The 19,254-nt window shown below is 39.7% G+C and overlaps 3 protein-coding genes across 5 annotated transcripts in view; 2 read left to right on the top strand and 1 right to left on the bottom strand.

Annotated features, from left to right (window-relative positions):
* Window positions 1–79: 79 nt before the first annotated feature.
* On the top strand, window positions 80–13,717 carry txndc11 (thioredoxin domain containing 11). Of its 3 annotated transcripts, XM_085162260.1 has the most exons (14): window positions 80–2,624; window positions 2,738–2,928; window positions 4,040–4,136; window positions 4,330–4,449; window positions 4,873–4,970; window positions 5,694–5,823; window positions 5,897–5,990; window positions 6,194–6,306; window positions 6,425–6,628; window positions 7,229–7,922; window positions 9,711–9,898; window positions 10,127–10,239; window positions 10,559–10,639; window positions 11,120–13,717. In XM_085162260.1, the coding sequence occupies exons 2-14, from the start codon at window positions 2,804–2,806 to the stop codon at window positions 11,637–11,639; spliced, it is 2,577 nt and encodes an 858-aa protein (XP_085018386.1). In that variant the 5' UTR covers window positions 80–2,624; window positions 2,738–2,803; the 3' UTR covers window positions 11,640–13,717. The 3 variants fall into 3 exon arrangements, with proteins under 3 accessions (XP_085018386.1, XP_085018385.1, XP_085018387.1); XM_085162259.1 differs by having other exon boundaries at window positions 80–2,928; XM_085162261.1 differs by lacking the exons at window positions 80–2,624; window positions 2,738–2,928 and adding an exon at window positions 2,937–3,598.
* Window positions 12,137–19,254, bottom strand: part of mslnb (mesothelin b) — a 64,999-nt gene continuing 57,881 nt past the window's right edge. The window contains exon 96 of the mRNA XM_085162255.1: window positions 12,137–18,401. Within this exon, the coding sequence (XP_085018381.1) occupies window positions 18,316–18,401 (86 nt within the window). The 3' untranslated portion in view covers window positions 12,137–18,315. The remainder of the gene's footprint in view (window positions 18,402–19,254) is intronic.
* On the top strand, window positions 16,194–18,272 carry LOC146517317 (LITAF domain-containing protein-like; the record flags this gene model as incomplete). The annotated part of the gene is made up of 2 exons (XM_085162291.1): window positions 16,194–16,405; window positions 17,546–18,272. Coding segments are annotated over 2 exons (321 nt in total), but the record flags the coding sequence as incomplete, so codon positions are not given.

Genomic DNA, 19,254 nt, shown 5'->3' with positions numbered 1-19,254 from the left:
TTCTACTTTTTTTAAAAATATTATATATATATTTTGTTTTTATTTGCTCACACTGCTGAGAAATATTGTTGCACTTTTTAAAAATTGTTCAAGTAAATTACAGTATACGTTTCCATTTCATGGGTGGACCAAGCTAATCAGAAATTTGTTTTTTTGTTTTTTTTTTAACATGTTCATTTGCACTGAAAAATCTTACACTGTGATGATCATTATTATTATTATTATTATTTGTGCTCTTTTGTTCTTGAATGAGACTTTACAAAATAAAGATTTATATTAAATCTGAAGGAGTATTCATAGCCACATATACATGACTTTCTAAATTCTGATTCATTCTGATAAAGGAGCCTCAACCAACTGCTGAGTGCATAAAACAACATTTTTAAAGGGTCTGGATTTAAAATCCTTTGCTACCTTAGGAAATATTTTAATAATGTGAGATACAGGTTTATGATTTTCATGAGACATAAGTTAATCAAATATCTAAAAATATTTCTCATCACATGAACAGAATATATCAAAGTGAAGAAATTCACTTTTCAAAAATAAATATATGTATATTTGATGTTTTTGAGTTCAGTGCTTTGTTTTTTCATTTTCTTTTGTTTTAGTCATCAAAGTTCTGATACAGACTGTATCAACAATCAGCTATCAAAAGTCATTGAGTAAAAGCTAATAACTAATGCCATAAATTGGCATTAACATTAGGGGTATAACTGAATTTACAGTACTGTGCAAAAGTTTTGATTCACTCGTGTCTTTATTTTGCTTTCAAGGCACCTTCTTGTAATTTTTAAAGGAACCTTAAGCAGTCATTCACCAGGCTTTCTGAAGATCTTTCAAAAACCTATTTGCAGTCCAGTCAGTGTACCTGATCATTTTCAGAGGAGAATAGATTTTTTTGTTAAACCACTTATGGAACCATTCAAGGATTTAAAATGCATGATGAATCAGTGTTTCGTCTACGAATAAGAGACAACTTAAATTGCGTATGTATGTTTTGGCACTTTGTTACTTCCTGCCTAAAAAAATGTGTACTTTATTTTCCTTTCTTTGCTTGAATCTGTGAAAATGCTTTACAAAACAAAACAAAACAAAACAAAACACTTTGAGAGATATGGAGGAGAGTTGTACATGTGCACCAACTAACTGAATCAAAGAGCTACTAGTTAAATACCTGGCATGTCTTAGCATGGTGTGCTATTGGAGGAAACTGGACAAGTGGAAGACAAAAACAGGAAGTGGCAGGCCTAATAAAATAAAGCAAGTGTGCACAGCCATCAGTAACACGTGGTGGGGCCTCTGTCGTGGTTTGGAGCTGCATTTCAGTCCTTGGTGCTCGGGTTCTTGTCAAAATTGAGTGAATTATGAACACAGAAAACTACCGTTTTGATCCACCATGCAATTCCATCTGGAACAGATCTTAGGAATGCCTTAATTTTTCATGGTGACAATGATCCCACACACAGCTCCAGTGCAGTAAAAGCATACATGGATGGAAAAACACACAATGGAACACCATCAGTCCTCTATTCGTCTTCCCAGAGCCCAGACCTCAACATTATTGAAGCAGTGTGGGATCATCTTTAGCCAGAACAGAACAAGAGACATTGCATTAAAAAAAATCAAGAAGGTCACAGCATTTTTTTTCAAATACATTAGAACTGTACAAACTCTGTTTTTGTTTTATATACTGGATGTTTCAATAAATCACTGTCCCCATTTCCCATTTTCATAGCAAAATATAAAGAAAAGAGTAGTAGCTTGAGATATTTGCACCGTACTCTAGATCCGGATATTCTACAGACATGATATCCCGGATATGAAATGGCAGGCTCACAGCCTGAGAACTGTGATGCTCATGTCCTACGTGTATTGTTTTAGTTGTATTATGAGCATTTGATATTTAAGACAACCAATGTCTTAAAATTATATCACAATAATTAAGAGTAAGTAGTGATAAGGTAATAAAAGGGTCTAACAATTTACAACATTACTATATTTGGATGAATAACACAAGATTAATAAGAAAGTAGCTCTAACACTAAGACAACCCATTTTATCAGGTGGTGTTTTACCTATAGAGACCCTTAAAAAAAAAAATCTTACAAACCCAGTGTTCAGTTATTTTAGGATAAACTGAATCAGTTCGATGCAGTGATTTTTATACGAAGCAAAGTAACACAAGAAAAGAGTTTTCTCCAATCTCACAATCAGTCACAAGTCCCGGGCACTTTAAATAATTCTACTCTAGATGTAAATAAGTGGCATTTAAATAAAGTTTTATCGATTCATTTTTAAAACAACCGCCCCCTAGTGTTTTACGACTGTCGTAGCAGCAGCGGCTGTCGCCATAACAACGTAGGGACGGTCTGAAAAGAGCGCGTTTTGCGCCATACGGAAAAAGGAATAAAATCGCTTACTAAGGACCAGTTTAAATATTGTAATTATTGCGACTAGTGTCGTTCATCTTTAACATCCGGTAAGCTAACTGTCAGTGACATTTTTTAAAAGACAGCCATTAAAGCGTTAAAGGCACTACGCGTTTTATTCGCGTAGAGGATTTTACATCCTGCCCCTGGTGTCGTTGTTGCGGAAGTGAAAAGTCTACGTGTGGAAGAAAGGTTGGCTTGACCGTATTTGAACACCTTACACACCAGCACTGCTCATGTCCAATCCAGGTTAGCTGTTTCCGTCGAACCAGTCTTCCTCGCCCATCCCTCCTCCCCCCCGTTAGGCAAATGGATGCTTTGAGCGGTAGTCGGGGCGTATAAATGGGACGGAGAGGCGACGACAAGCTGTAATGTTGCGCCGGGTGCGGCAGTCTCTCCGGCAGGTGCTGTTTCTGATGGCCCGGAGACCGGATCTGCTCTGCGGGGCTATCGTGCTCGGCGTCCTGCTCGTTTTGGCCGTCAAGTTCAAGTGCAGGTAAACATGGGCACGAGCTTCTGTTTATCCTCTGACAGCGTGAGCTTGCTTGTGTGTGACCAGGCTAACACGAGACCCCTTAAAACACAAAAGCTAAGTGGAATGGTTATTTAGGTGAGCGAAGAGCGGCGTTGTAACACTGTTAGGTCGTGAATGAACTACTCCTCGTTGTCTACAGTAGTTACAAACAAGGGCTTCATTATTAGTGCTGCTAATCTAAAACTGACGTGTACTCTGGACAATTAGATTAACTAAGGACATCGCCTTAATTTTTCAAGGAAATGTTGGGCGTTTTTTACAGTTTTCTCAGATAAAACCCAGAAAATATTGCAGGGAGATCATAATGAGATCATTAATGTTTAAATGGTAATATCTGGTTACAGCCCTGACACACTGTGCTGTCATCATCTTGCAGCTTTGGTCTTTGCAACTTTAAGGTTCTTCAAAGCTTATACCACTTGTCATTCAGTTATGGTGAATAAAAGTGCTGAAATCCTTCAGTTGTGTAAAAGAGTAGCAACTGTTGCTGAACGATTGACTTGTTGGCTAAGTAGTTACTCAGTCGTCCTCTCGAAAACCCAGCTGAGACGATAATTGCCACAAAGACTGAAACTTGAAACCGACTCCACGCAAATTATACCAGGGAAATTCTGCTTCTCGTCATGTTGAGGTAATTTTCTTCCCCCTGTAACGATGTAGAGACATTTTTGCATAGCCTCTGGGGGAGGCAGAATGTTTAACACGGCACAGTTTTTCACATTGCTTTCTGTGGACGCAAACATATAGCCTTTCCTCCCCTCATACATCAGCTTAGCATACCCTCCATTTCCAAATAGCATTGCTTCTACTCTCATTTTCCAAATTTAACACAAGCATATTCCAATATGTGCAACTCAGAGTAGTATGCAAGGCTGGAGGTTGCTGTAGCACTAACATCAACCGATGATGGACACACTGCCATGATCAGCGAATCTCGTGGAAGTGACACAGAGTTATAGCTTATGGATTTAATAACCTGTTTGAATTCTTTACATATGCTGCATATTATCTTATTATGTGACTGTGATCTCTTTGCACCCCTCAGCGTTACTCTTCTCATTTATTTCTGTAGTCGTGCTAAGAATGTGGTGGCAGCAGCTCGGCCTCCGGTGCGTTTCTTTTCTCCTGACGCCCCGGTGGTGGATCTCTACTTGGGTCAGCTTGACCAGGTGAGATTCAAGGATTCAGACTTGATGGCATTCACTGTATTTTCCTTTGTTTGATACTTCATTTGCTCAAATTGTAAAAGAGAACAAATGGAAAGAGCTAAGAGGGTTTCTAAAGCTCCAGTTAAATGTTTTGGCGTTGTTGTCATCAAACTTGTGGTGCTCTGTGAGACTGAAAGGGTTTTTTTCTTCACAGGTGGAGCGTCTCAGGAGTGTGGCCGAGGTGTCCTTTATTTTCTTCTATGCACCATGGTGTGCTCACTCTATGGCTGCGCGACAGGAAGTGCAGCAGGTCGCTAAGAAGCTGGCCAAACAGGTACAAGTGAACGGAACCTCCACCACTCAGGATTGTTTAAACATCAAATATTTAGATGTGTTTTACTTGGGCAAAGACTAAGGAAGCTGGGGATTGTTCTTACGTGGACGCGTGTTATGTTATCGCTTGATACGCAAAGTGTTGGGAAGAGTTTATAGGAGCAGCTTGACAGACTGCAGTAAAGAGTGACTCTGATATAGTTGAGCTAATAAAATCTGTTCCCTTCAGCTTAAATACACACTCACACATTTTTAGCTTGTGTCTCTCTCTCAAACGCAAATTCATAGTCGACTTGTTTTGGGCCTGTTCGTTAAGTACATGAGTCATTACAGTGTGTGATTTTTACACTGTTTTGTGTGTAGTCTACACATCGTTTTGCTTATCTTTGTTTCTTAATGTGTCTCTTCAAACACACAAACACAGGTGCAGTTTGTGGCTGTTAACTGCTGGTGGAGTCAGGGGAAATGCAGGAGGCAAAACCGCTTCTATCACTACCCCGTCATCCATCTGTTTTATAGAAGGTGAGACGGTGGGCTTGTCTTCACTTGTGGTGGGAATTTGCTTTCAACAGCTTTAGCAGACAAAGACGAATTGGGAAGCCCCATAAACGTTAGCTCAGAGAAGACGATGTTTGCATGTGGCTTCTTCTTTGCATGATAGATTCGCTTGCACACAGAGATTTCTCCACATTCTTTGAATCTTTTGAGGGTATCCTGTCCTGCAGAGGGTGGGCTAGTGAAAGTCTTCACAGTATTATGTAGAGAAAAATTATTTCAGAAGTTTTAATAGCATAGGAATAGTAACTCTGCCTCTTTAAGATGCTCTTTCTTTTATACCTAATCATGTTACTGGCCTATTGCAAATTAAGCAGATTACAAAATGTTTTTGTTGTTGTTGGTTTTTTTTAGTACCACTTACTTTTCCAGCTTCTTGTTGACCCCATCCTAACTGATATGAGACCTGTTGCTGCCATCAAATTCAAAATGAGCTCATGTCCAGAAATGATGAAATGTATGAGTTTAAGCAATCAGTATGTTTTGTTTGTTCTTTTATGAATGAAATAATATTTTATTTTCTTTTGTATTTGGCTGTTCATACACAACTTCAGTCATAGACGCGCATATTTAGAGAGGCTAGAGATGTATTTTAATACAAAACTGTGGGAAACACTTTGAATGTTTTGTTTCTTAATTGTAATTTAATTATAATTTGTTGATATTTATTAGCATCTGTGTTTTCCACAGGTTTGGGCCAATAGAGTATAGAGGCCCATTTTTGGCTCCATACATAGAAAGTTTTGTACTCAGAGTCATCACACCACTGACTTACCTCCCATCAAGAGGTCATGTTGAAGAGTTCCTCTCCTATCATGAGGTATATTTGAGCTTTACACTTCTGTCACTGAATCACCCACAGCCAACTGTAATGATCTGCGTCTTGTTTCTAGCCTCGAGTGGTGGGTTTCTTCCAGTTTAACTCTTCCCCCCAGCCGCCAGGATACATCACATTTCTGTCCTCTGCCCTGCAAGTCCTAAAAAGGGGTAAGAAGTAATCACACAGCTTCAAGGCTGATTGTTAACATAATAAACATTTTGGCTTGTCAAGCATGGGATTAGAATTCGAGGAGAGGCTGCTGTTGACGAAAAGATAGCAGTGGTTGAAACGGAGAGAACCCAAATGTGCATTTTACGATAAAGGGAACATAAATGGTTGAAGTCACAAGTTTCTCTTTTTTATGGTGCAGATTTCCGTGGTGTTGTACGTTTTGGGGTCGTGACCAACAAGCAGGTGGCAGGAGCCATCTCACTAACAGAGGATGAAACAGTTTTTCTCCACAGAAGATTTAACTCCTCTTTGGTAAGCAGCGTCAACACATGTTGTAGATGTGGTTCTTCTAGAAGATGCAATTAAACACTAATGACTTTAAAACTGTGGATGTATATGATGCTGTATGTTTATTGATCTGTTGTTTAAGATTTTTCCCAGGAACGACCTTAACTTTACGTCTGAGGCCATTTGTAGATGGGTGTTTGAAAACCGTGAGACGGTCCTCCAGTGGCTACAGCCCCCGGGAACAAAGTCTCGCCTGTTAGAAGAGGAGCTGACTAAAGGCCCTGCACTGCTGCTGTTTGTGCCGCACGATCCTCTGGGATCACAGCCCAGCCCTGCGCTACGGCAGGTGAGCAGAAAAAAATCAGACGAATATCATTTTCGAAATGATAGAAACACTTTATTCTCTTACAGATTTGATTTGCAGCTATACTATTATTATACACTGAGCTAATCTATCTAACTTATCCATCTTCATTTAGCTGCCCTGTATTTAAAAAAAAAACAACAAAAAAAACTGAGACTTAAATAAATATTAAGTACGCTGGTAAAGGGAACTTTTACAGTGTAAGAAGCAGGAAAACGGGCAAGCATAAGGATTTGAGGGAGTTTGAAAGGGTGACATGGTGATGGCTATACGACTGGGTCTAAGCGTCTCGATGGGTCATGGGTTGATTTGGCAGCAGAATGGGGACAAACAAAATATTAGGGAGGTGGCCATGATGTTATGACCCTAACCCTTTGAAGGCTTTTCCAATTGGACATGGCTTACTGAAGGATCTTGCTTTAATTGTGAGCCCTTTAGAGAGACCTCTTCCTCCTCCTCAGGTGCTTTTTATATTAGAACTTATTTTTTATGTGTATATTCTTTAATCGTGTTGTTAAACACTGTATTATTCTCCTTACGTTCTGCAGATTAAATCATTTTTACCCCATTATGTTTTTCTAGGTTGCAGACATTGCCGTGCGTTACCACTCCTGTGACAACAGCCACCACTCCAGCTGGGACAAAAGTTTCTCCTTCCGCTCACTGTGCTGCCAGTCAGTTGTGCTCCCACAGTCGAGCACAAGCGTGTGTGAGGTGTGCCTCAGCCTTTCGTGGCCAAGCTTCGCCACCTCACCTCCGCATTGCTTGTTCCCTCCCTCGATCCAGGGAGGAGACATTTTTCAGACTTATCTCAGACGCTGCTGCCTCCACCAGCTCCCTTCCCCCGTGTCCAATAATAGTGCAACCTCAATGGGCTGTAGCAATTTTCTGGACAGCTACAGCCCATTTAGTCAATACAGTGCCTGCTGCAGAAAAGTAGAACTTCAGCTCAATGAATCACAAGCCAAAGAAGAGTCAGAGATGCAAAGTGTTCCTCCTTCCTTGATCCCTCCATTCTCTGTCCCTCAGCCGGAGGGAGACGGCATCACTGGGCTCCGTTGTCAAACCAACAGGACACTCAGGTTTTATGTGCTGGATGTTGCCCTGAACTGGCCTCTGGCAGTCAGGCTCGGAGCATCAGGCAACAGAAGTGCTTCTCTTGAGCAAGAAGATGATAGGAGCGGTGATGGGTCGTTTGCTGCTATTGTGAACCTGAAGGATGAAGTTCATTATGTTCTTCAGCACACTCCAGCAGCCACACTAACAGAGTCTCTGGGTAAGACATGGACAACTTTCATTCATGTAACACGGGCTGGTTTTGTTTTGTCCCAAAAGCTGGGAGCTCAAACGATTTGCAATTTTTAAGGCATCTGGTGATTTCAAAATCCCATTTTGTGTCTCTTCGGTCTCAGACTAGTGGGTTACTTGTGGTTTCCAGCATATTTAAAAGTAGAATGGGAGGCAAAACCTTCAGTTTTTGGACCCTTCTTTGTGGAACCAGCTCCCACTTTGGATCCAGCCAACAGACACCTTCTCTAATTTTAAGATTAAAAAGGTTTAAAACTTTGATTGTTGATAAAGCACGTAGTTAGACCTTGATCAGGTGACCCTGAATCCTCCCTTAGTTTTTCTCAAACAGGTCTAGGCTGCTGGGGGTTTCCCATGATGCACTGAGTGTTTTTTCTTTACTCACCCTTTTCCACCCACTATGTGTTTATACACCACTCTGCATTCAATCTTTAGTTATTATTAGTCTCCCACTATTGCTAATTGCTTGCTGAAAGTGAGTTGTCTGATTGTTGGGGGTTTCTCTGTGTTATTGTAGGGTCTTTACCTTGCAATAAAAAGCGATTTGAGGTGACTGTTGTTATTTAGCACCATATAAATAAAATTGAATTGTTTTCAGATCACCTGTTTGTTGTGTGTGTTGCCAACAGGGAAGCTGCAGGAGGAGTGCCCTCTGTTAGACAAACTATACAGTGGCAACACTCATAACATGGTTGAAGGTTGTTATTCAAGTCTCCTTGGCGTTTTTAATTTTCATTCATTGGCTGAAAATGAATGAATTTTTATGGCATTTTTTATGAAATTTCATTGGCCGTCACCATTTATGACGGCCAATGAATGAAAATTCATTGGCCGTCATAAATGGTGATACTGACACTGGCAAATAGTTAATATTAGCTGAAAATATCCACCCTCAATATATCAGTCAGGCACTGGTTTCTACAAATGTCTTTAGGGCCTTTGTAAAGACGAGTCATCTGTCCTTGATGACATTGTGATGGTGCATGCACACATCTGGCCAGATACAGTGTGAAGTCGGCATAAAAGTTATAAAAATTATTGAATTCAGGCCGTCTGGTTTGCAGGAAGTTGGCCTGTAACAACGTTTTAATCGTCCAAAAAAAACACTTTCTTTAAAAGATACTCTTCCTTACTCTACTCAAAATAGACTCAAGCGGCTCTCTCACTACAATGTCGGATATTTAGAAATACTGAAAGAAATCACAACAGTCATATTATCTCACATGACAAGTCAGGTTAATGACCAAAAGTCAAACATTTAGTGGCTGATAAATCAAAATTATAATGAGGGCGCTGGGTTGAGTTCCAGCTTCTTCTAGTGAAAATTCAAGTTGGGGAAATAATGTCTGGTTCTCTTGTTGTTTAAGAGAAATGTCATGGTCCACATTGTCACACCTTTCTATTCCTTAGTTCATAGGATTAATTGAGGTTGTGTTCTGGTGAATGGTGGTATCAGCTCTGTTGATGGGGCTTGTCTTATTATACAGACACTTAACTCAGGCTGACCTGTGATTGCACTGATTCTGATCTGCCTTTCAGGAGTTTGGGGGTTTTTGAGTTGATGAAAACAGAGCTTTGTTTGGCCTGCTTTTTTGAACCTTCACCTTATCTGCTGATGTGACATATATGCAAACTTGTCTCCTTTCTGGTTGGTACATTTGTTCCAAAGTCCCTCCATGACAGTCAGATGCATGATGGTGTACTTGAATCGTATTCTTGGGCTAATTCTGTGTTCATGTTGTGCGTTTCATTGCAGAGGCCTTCATCAGGAACTTCAGCGCTCCCTACAGCCTCTTGCAGAGACACTTGGTTGGAGAGGAGGACAGGAAGGGAGCTGAAGAGGAGGCGACGCGTTCAGACGAACACACGCAGTCACCTCCACGCTTCCTCATCACAGAGTTGACCACTTCCTCCTTCCTGCCCTCCGTCATGGACCTTCAAAAGGTGACTAAGCGTTCTGAAACACCCTCAGCAAATCAAGGCAGTTTGTGAAATTCTGAATTTCTGTAAAGCAACTTCCATGCACCTAAAAATAAAAACATTAAAATATAAAAACGGCTGCTTTTTACAGCTGCAAGCGTGATTTTAATGGAGGCTTAGTACGCTGCGTGCTCTACTTATGGAAGCAGGTAGTTTGCTAAACTCCTGATGATGCCAATTTGTGTGTTGTAGGACGTGCTGCTGTTCTACTACACTCAGTGGTGTGGATTTTGCTCTGTTCTCAACCACATCATCATCCAGCTGGCCAGATTATTACAGGGAAATGGCACCATCACCGTGGCCAGGTACAGTTACTGTCTGTTTACGGTTTTTCTGCAGTCCCAGTTGTAAGTGTACCTTTGATGATAGTCTGAGTAAGAATTAAGGCAAGGTGTACCTAATAAAGTGTCAGGTTAGTGTATACTGTGTGATTTGAGGTGTCTGTGTTTTGAAATGTAACAAAAAGCATATTTTAAAAACATTTCGGAAGCCGGATGACCTGAAAACAGTTTCCCATATATTTATTTTATCAAGCGTGTAAAGCATACGAGAGAATATTAGCAGTGTGACCCTCATTTTTGAAGAAAACAAAAGTGATCACAGCTTTGTTTTTCCTTTGCATAGGGTGAATGTTGCACGTAATGACCTCCCCTGGGAGTTCATGGTGGATCATGTTCCCTCTATTCTTTTCTTTCCCAGATACAGGTAAGAATAAATGCAGAGATGTGCACAAACAAGGGTGTGGCCAAAGAATGGGGGGGGGGGTGGATCTCATATTTCTGCAAAAAATAGCTTTGATCTTCACACTGCCTCAGTGGAACTATAACTGCATAATGTTAAATGATACACACTGAAAAGCCAAAGTGTTCATTCTAAATGTAAAACAATACATTTTATTGGAGTCCTACTCATAGTCCACATATGAGTGATTAGGTTCATGGCCTACTACAAGCTAGCTGCTTTACTTTGTAGATCTCTCTGTTAATGTAGCTAGTAATTATTACATTGCAATGAGTTGCCTTTATTTGTTAAACATTCATGCGTTTAAGACCTATTCGAATACCCGTCTGATTCTTAGTCCTTCTTGACACCTCAGTTAAAAAAAAAAAAAAAAAAAAAACCTTTCATCAGTGAATTTCAGCAGAATATTTTTCACTCTTGTGTTCTTTTTCTCTTCCCTTTAAGAAAACACCTGAGTGTGAAGTTTCCTGACAACCTTCCCATCACATTACCCAACCTCCTCCGCTTCATCCTGCAGCACTCTGGCTCTTTGCATCACGCGCACAAACCGTCTGTTGAGACAGAAGGCCCCGGACACAGTCCTTTCCTTGGGTCAGAGTTTCTGACACTCCAGCGTGAAGTTCAAGCCTTGCATCACGCCCGGGAGCGTCTCTCCCAACAGCTCGCGCAACTATGGCGCGACAACCGAAGACTGAAATTCGAGGCCCGCACCTTAGAGACCGAGAACGCCGAGCTGCAGCGAGAGAGGCGGAGCTTAGAGGAGCAGCACCGGGAGAAAAGCCGGCAGCTCAGTGAGGCAGTGAGGCGGCTGCAGGAGCTGGCAGACGCCTCTGAAAATCTGCTGAATGAGAACACACTGCTCAGGGTCCTGCTGAGGGCGCTGACGGACAGGACAGAGGCTAGAGAGGAGGCGGAGGTGGAGAGGAAAGAGACGGAGCAGAAAAGAAGCCATATGGCCTCCTGAGCACAAGCCTGCAGGGAACCCTGAGAATGAGGCAGAGCAGAGAAAAGAGAAAGGAAACCGGGCCAGGAAATGAAGGGAAGGTTAAATTAGAGGCAAGAAAAGCTGTGAGAAAATAAGGCTGACATGAGGAGATCCTCTTCAACTGCAAAAAATTAAATTTTCTCACAAAAATAAAGAAAAGATGACAGTTACCATCTTCCAAGGAACACTGCTGCTCAGTCGGGCAGGAACATAAGGAGAGATGAGTAGGGCAGGTGGGAAGGCAGTGAAAGAAAAAACACACAGCTCTTGTGCTGTGATCATATGAGCTCGTCCAACTCTTTAAAGTTCCGTGCCAACTTTCCAATTCAGACTTCCCAGCTGTGATGCTGCGCTTGCAACGATTTATCGACTGTTTTAATTGTGAAGGAATAACAAGAAAATCTGGACACACCCTGCAGCCAAATAAAGCTTCCTTTAATTACTGTAAACCAAGTGCAAGATAGTTTCTTTATTAAAAAATTAAAAAACACCATGGATGGGCTGGACTCACCCGCACCCTGTAACCAAAAGTCAAGGTTAGTACATTTGAAGAGCAGTGATATACTATGCAGTGTGAGTTTAAGTGATTCACCCATGACGCAGTGTTTCGCATGGAAAACCTCGCTTGGAAAGGAAGGCTACGATACTCTTAATGTGCAAATCCCAGACTTCGTGTCATATGTCTATTTAACCTTTGGGTGCATAAATGGAAATTGTAATCAAACACTGAGGAAGTCTGGACTTGAAAACAAATAAAGCTCTGAAAGAAGGCCCCGGGCACTTTCCAAGAACTCGCAGAATGACCTCACCTGTTGTTCTGTGAGCTGCGAGTCACATGACTAACCTCCTGGAAACGTTCCCCATTAATTCCTAAAATTCAACCAGCATTGGCTCACGTTGATTCATTATAGTTCATATGACACGTTTATGTTCTTGATTTGTTTTCATACTTGTAGTTCTTGTCTTTTTAAGTTGTGTGTGTATATGATGAACAGATTGGCTTCCTTAGTGTTTTATGAAACATCAAAATGATAAAAACATACTGATAGGAATTCCTTTAAAGTACATACTTTTACACTGAATAACAACTCTAGCTCTGAATCTAAATACCTATCTGCAATGGCATTTATAGTTCAGTGCTAGCTGACTTTTAGGAATTTGACTAGCTTTCATCACATTCTCTGGAAATCTGTATAAGACACCTGTTTTTCCTCCATTGTTTACTTTAAAATGCATTTGCAGTACTGGTGGTGCAGAATTTGGCTGCAGGGAGAGAGGGCTACTAATAAAACTGAGAAGTAATTTCATGCTGAATACACGCTCCCCTCGTTTTGTTTGGAGCTATTAAGTGGACTCGAAACAATCGGTAAGATTTTTTGTGTTTTTTGAGGGGATACAGTTGTTTTGTGAAACTGATCTATTTTTTACAAGAATTCTTGAATCACTAAATATTTCTATGTAACTATTCAGGTATTATTAACATGCTGCAATTGTTTACATGTGAAATATTGCACCGGTTTTTACTGATTAAAACTCTTTCATCTTGTATTGATGTGCGTCTTTGTGTTTGAGCACAGTGTTGTGTTGAGATACAGTTGATATACCAGCTTTTACATGTCAGGACATGATAATAAATAAAATAATGTGGTCCTTTGTAGGACTTAAAATGTTAGATGAACAACAACACGTGACATATGATGCTGTGTCATTGGTTATTTAACACAAATTAGGCCAAGATTGAGAAGCAGAGTGTGGGAAACTAACTACCTCCTTACTGCTTCTATAGGAAATAAGAAGGTAAGTAGCAGCCAGGCGCTGCTGATCAAAGGTGCTTGATTGACTGATGATGAACAAGTGTGAGCACCTCTGTGAAAGCTGATCGTCTGGCAGTTTGTCGGTCTGCAGCATTCTGCGAGGGTTATGAGGCACTTTCCGAACAAACTGTAGTTCACCATTATACATTGAAAACAATCAACTGGTCTTCCCAAGAGTGAACATCCTAGCAACCTTGGCCCATGGTCAGAGTGCAATATTAAAAGGAGCTGCTAAAAAAAACCCAGGAGCTACATCTAAGACTATAGCTGTCACTTAGATTGTTAAATTAGTGTTTAAAAAGTCCGTCACAGTTTAATTAGGAAACCTTAAACAAGTACGGCTTGTTTGGAAGAAATTTAGGTTTGTGAATTTGTATCTGAACAAGGCACAAGACTTCTGGAACAACCAAAAAGCTGATATTTGGCTAATATGCACAGAAACAGAAAACCAATAAGCACAAATACCTCATACAAACTGTCGAGCATGACGGTGGAGGGTGATAATTTGGGCTCATTATAGAGTCACAGGACCTGGGCACCTTGCGGTCACAGTAGACCATAAACTCCTCTGTATACCAAAGTATTCTAGAGGCAAATATGAGGCCATGTGTGCAAACAACTAAAGCTTTGCCTATATTAGACCATGCAACCATCCCAAGCACAGCAGCAAATCTACAGAGGAACAGCTGAAAAGAAAGCGTTGCAATGACCCTGTAACATGGTGGACTAATGTTGCCTGCATTGATTCATCTCCATGTTTGTTGTGGAAGTTGCACTGGTTTGGGACTGGTTTTGTGTGTCACATTTGCTCCATCAATGGCTGTGATGGGGTCTGATTAATTGAAGGTTGTTGTATTTGATTGCACTGATACTCAGGTCTACTTATAGCGCACGCTACACACACTGATATTTTGTCTCAGTGCAGGTATGTCATATAGCCAGATATAAGACGACTTGATTTAAATATATTTATGATGGATATTTTGCTGCTCTGTGAGTTGTAAAATGAAGATGCGGTGATATTTAGTCTCTCTGTGCAGGCCAGGGCTTACTGTATGCCGCAGCCTAAAGGCAGAGTTGGGTTTCTGAGCCTGGACTGATTACCAGCCTTCTACTTACAGGGTGGTGGGTCATGGAGGACAACTCCTGATCCCTGTTAACTGGTCAACATGTAAAGTGTAACTGACTTGTGGCATATCTGGCTCTAGCCTCGGACCGTGTGTTTTATCCCTTCATTTTCTGATCATTGTAGTAATAAGTGATTACTTCAGGTTATGGCTCCTTCATCCACTGTTTAACATTTAGAGTCAAATTTGTGTTGGTTCTTGTTATTAGTGTATTATTTATTTCTGGATTTTTTTTGTTTGACCAGCAATGACTAAAAATTTACACAAGCATCATCTTTTATTATCCAAAGCTTTAGTGCATGTTTAGGGATTTCATATCCTAGGATTTCTTCCCCCTGAAATTTCCCAAAGGTTGATGACTTTTTCCCCCCTATTAGGATCGACCTTTCTCTTTGTGAAGACCCTGGTATGATTTAGAGGTGCGTTGATCTGCTTGTGTGCTTCAATCAAGATATTTATTTCTGCATTTTCCTCTTGAGATATTTAAACTTGAGATATTTAAAAATTTAAACTCCCTCTTGAGTTCATCAAGCCTTTGTCAGTGTGTCCTGGGGTTAATCTGTACAATGCTGTTTAAACTGGACATGACTGATTCTAAATTTGGGATCCAGTGTTTGTTTTTAAATCCATATTTGTCCCAGATCTGTGATCATTCATGTGTTTTGATCACATTACTTCAATAACTGTTCAACAACTGATCATTTTTTATTTCTTGCTCCATCTACCTACTTTTGTTACACATTCAATCTGCATTTAAATTCTCTCAGTTTCCAAAGACAACCACACGTGTGTAAGGGAACATTTGGCATGAAATGATGCTGTTGCACAAGTTTTAGAATGTGGCTTTATAAATGCAGAACAGATATGACACTGTATGAGCATGAATTCAACATTGCTGTGCTCACCAATGGTTAAACGTCTCATTTAATTTGGAGCAGCGGGAACATGTGCTGCTAATTTCACTCTGAATGCAGGATTATGTGCCTTCAGTTACTGGTTGGGTGCAGCAGTCCTCTCAGAAATGTCTCTTCCATATCTTTTTGCATCGTTTAGCTCTGGCTGCATACTTTTGCACCTTGCAGCAGATATGATACACTACAGATACACTACAACACTACACCAAGTTATTGGTGTAGCAGCAGAACTGCATGTACACAGGAATAAGACTACACTGATGGTAGTCAGAAAAAGGGTATAAAAGTACTTGGGTTAGGGCTGGGTCAGTGAGGCTCACACTGAGAGTCCAAGGATCTCATGACTTATTAAGTAAAGGAGGCTGACGGTGAAGTTATCCCTTTCAGCTCTGCACTGAAACCTCTTCTCGCTGTGGTCACATATTCTGTCCCCCCCAAACTGTAAGTACTCTGCTTTAACTCACAGATCAAGTCTAACACTGAATATCTTTTGTTTTTTTGGGTTTTTTTTTAAATTTAGGACAGCTTTGATCATTTTCTTAAGTTTTTATGTTGAAATGCACATTTTTTAATGTGTGTACACAGGCAAAATGGCAAATGTACAAGTTCCTGTTGGTGAGTTTGTGCCATACAGTCCGTATTTATGTAGTGCTTGTTACTCTTAAAGCTGAGCTCTAATTTCTGGTGATTTTATTTAAAAACCTGATTTGTTTTTGCATTTGCTCTTTTGGTGCTCTCTGTCCTTGTTTTTCTGCAGCTAGGGTCGGTCCACTGGGAGACAGCCCGGTTCAGATCGCCTGTCCTAACTGCCATCAGATAGTCCTCTCCAAGGTGGACTACTCTGCTGGTTTGCTCACTTACATTTTCTGCGGAGGGCTCTTCTTCTGTGGGTAAGAAGAGTTCAAGCATTGTTTGCTTCACTATGCCAATAAAAGAATTTTACAGATTTCATACAGCTCCTCACGGTGTGGCTGGAAAACCACATGGAAACTGTTTGAAAGTGAAAACATGCAAAAGCTGGACTAAAGATTAATGTCACTGCAGTGAGTGAGTGAGTTTTTAGCAATGGATGGTATTAATCTGTCAAGCTGTTGAGCTCTCACAGATACAGTGTTTTTAGATCAGTGTTGGTGCTGGAATCTGATGTTAGTCTGATCCTATTCATTTCATCTTAAAGGAATCTTTCTTGTAATTCCTCTAGTTGTTTAGTACATGAATGCATAGGGAGAGCAAACAATAGCATTAGCTGTTTAAGCTAAGCTAACAGCCTCCAGCTGCAGATATGCAAGTTGGATCAATTAATCAATCAGTAATCAATAAATTACTGAGTGATGTAGAATTACTCTCCCACTATGTGCATATTGAAATTTATGCCAATGTGCACAATACTGAAATAACATTAAGACTTAAAAACATTGCTAAAGCACCACAGTGCCACATCTGGTGGTGCAGTGATAGAAAGAAGAAGGAGATGTTTGGTTTTAGTTTTTAAACTTCAGTTGATGTGCCAATATTTTTTTTAAAGTGAGCACCACACGTTGAAAACCCTGGCGAAGTAAAGGTGATTCCTCTTCTGTGGATGGTTGCATGTTTACTGGTGTCCCTATGTTTTTTTTTGTCACAGCTGTGGCATCATACCAGTGGGCCAGCATGTTTAAACTAGCTGCTAAAAATAAACCAAGCGTAATTATGAGAAACTGACTGAAAAATACACAAAGGCTGGATGCACATGTGCAGATACTTGCTTTTAAACTGACGTCCAAGCTCTTGTTTGGGATACATTTTTAATTGAACCTAGCTGTTTTGGATCTGTCGGACCTGATAAATGTAAAAATTACAATTTCATTTTTTGAAAAGTATGTCCAAAAACTGAAATATGATATCTGCTGCTACATGTCCTGATACTGACAAAATATGACCTTACATGGGATAGTCCTGAAAATGAATGAATGGATCTTTGAAGGTTAAAAAAAATGAAAATAAAAAGGATATGAGTAAATAAATCTGACCATCGCTGCTGTCATTTCCAGCTTTGTTTTAGGCTGCTGCCTCATCCCATTCTGTGTGGACCGCCTGAAGGATGCCAAGCACACCTGTCCTATCTGCAAGACTGTACTTGGGGTGTATAAACGCTTATAACTCAAAGACCTGCATCAATTTATACATGGCTTTTTGCAAACAAAACACACTTACAAAAGGTCACACTAATGAACATTTCCTTATAATTGAATAACTGATAATCTTGTGACTAATTTGCTGTTGGTGTACAAATGAAATTAGGTGACCTTTTTAACAATTTCTCTCTCCAAATCTTTGAATATTAAAACACTGACACCAAGCAAATAACGAGCTCCAATGACTGTTTTAAGGCTGTTTAAAATATGTTTATTATTAATCTCTCAAATACATTTTCATAGTAAGACTAAATAAAGAAAGTGCTATCATGAAAACTGCTACCCGTCACCCGAACCTGTCATTTTTCTGTTGAATCCTCATCCTTTTAACAATCTTAATTTAAATGGAACAATAAAAAAATAGAAAACAAGTAAGGCAAAAATATGACCTTAGAAATAGTTTATGAAAAGGTTTCAGGAAGATTTAGTAATCAAAAATACATCATTTACAATTTGTCTTATTGCACCTGCACTATTTTGTTCGTTTGAAGCAAATGCCCTTCTGTTTAACATTATTTCCTTCTATTAATGATAAATTAAAACAAAAAAATTATTTCAAGCCTTTATCCAGTTATCTACCATTTTATAATTCATATTTCAATAATCTTCCATGAGAAAAGTTGTCTTTACATTACAACATACTGAGAAGTGATGAGGAGTACAAGAAGAGCGAAGAAAGAGAAGCCAGCGTCTCGGACTGGAGGAGCATTGCCTGGAAAGAAACGTACAGTCACATTAGGGACCAATAAAACGTTTTGCCCTTGATTTAACTTCTTTATCTGAAAGATTTGTAGAACACTAGCATATCAACCACACAAAAGCCTCAACAAGTGGGCTTTTTAGAAAACTCTGAAACTGCTTGATTAATCACTGCCAGTTCTTTTTAAGCATCTTTTATAATGTATTTATTTATATGGTCCAATTCTGTCTAAAGGTAGAACAGTTTTTTGCATAGTATGCAAAACAACTGACCATCATTAAAAATATATAAAGAAAATTTTACTATGATACACTAAATCTCTGTCTGTCTGCAAATTCCTACATGATCAGGAGTTGAGCAACTAAAATGGGCACACAGGCACAACTCAGACCCTTTAAGGTTCTTATCTACATCAGGTCTTTTGTTGTCATCATGTTGCCTAGCAGCCACATACCGATAGTTCTTAGTGTTTGTGCACCTATAACACCATTTAAAAATGTATCATTTTCATTTCACAACAGTGGTATGTAGTCAACCAAATATTTAATATCTTCATTTTTCATATCAAGTTGTGATCTTTACACTATCAATATGTCAAGTTTGCTGTATTCAGAGCTGTAGTGCGCGCTTGTACTAGTTTTTCTGACTTGGGATTTTTTTTATAATATAAAAATATTAAGTATTTACTGTATTTCATGCTGGCATCATTAATCACACTCCAGATCTTGCAAGTAAAAACCAAGTTCCCTTTCACCACCAATGTGTTTTTTGTTTTGCTTTTTTTCTTGTCAGTGCTTCTGATGTAAGATGATCTCTACATACTCGTAACAAAACACCAGGATATGAGACAAAAATGCTTAAAATG

This window comes from Neolamprologus multifasciatus, chromosome 6, assembly GCF_963576455.1.
Source record: "Neolamprologus multifasciatus chromosome 6, fNeoMul1.2, whole genome shotgun sequence".
Taxonomy (NCBI): Eukaryota; Metazoa; Chordata; class Actinopteri; order Cichliformes; family Cichlidae; genus Neolamprologus; species Neolamprologus multifasciatus.
Note: the sequence above shows the minus strand (reverse complement) of the source record. Positions and strands in the feature narration are given on the sequence as shown.

Excerpts from the sequence above, each read along its gene's own strand:
- txndc11 (XM_085162260.1), top strand. The coding sequence starts at position 2,804 with ATGTTGCGCCGGGTGCGGCAGTCTCTCCGGCAGGTGCTGTTTCTGATG. Across the intron at positions 4,971-5,693 it reads ATCCATCTGTTTTATAGAAG|GTTTGGGCCAATAGAGTATA; the intron begins GTGAGACGGTGG and ends TGTTTTCCACAG. Across the intron at positions 5,824-5,896 it reads AGTTCCTCTCCTATCATGAG|CCTCGAGTGGTGGGTTTCTT; the intron begins GTATATTTGAGC and ends TCTTGTTTCTAG.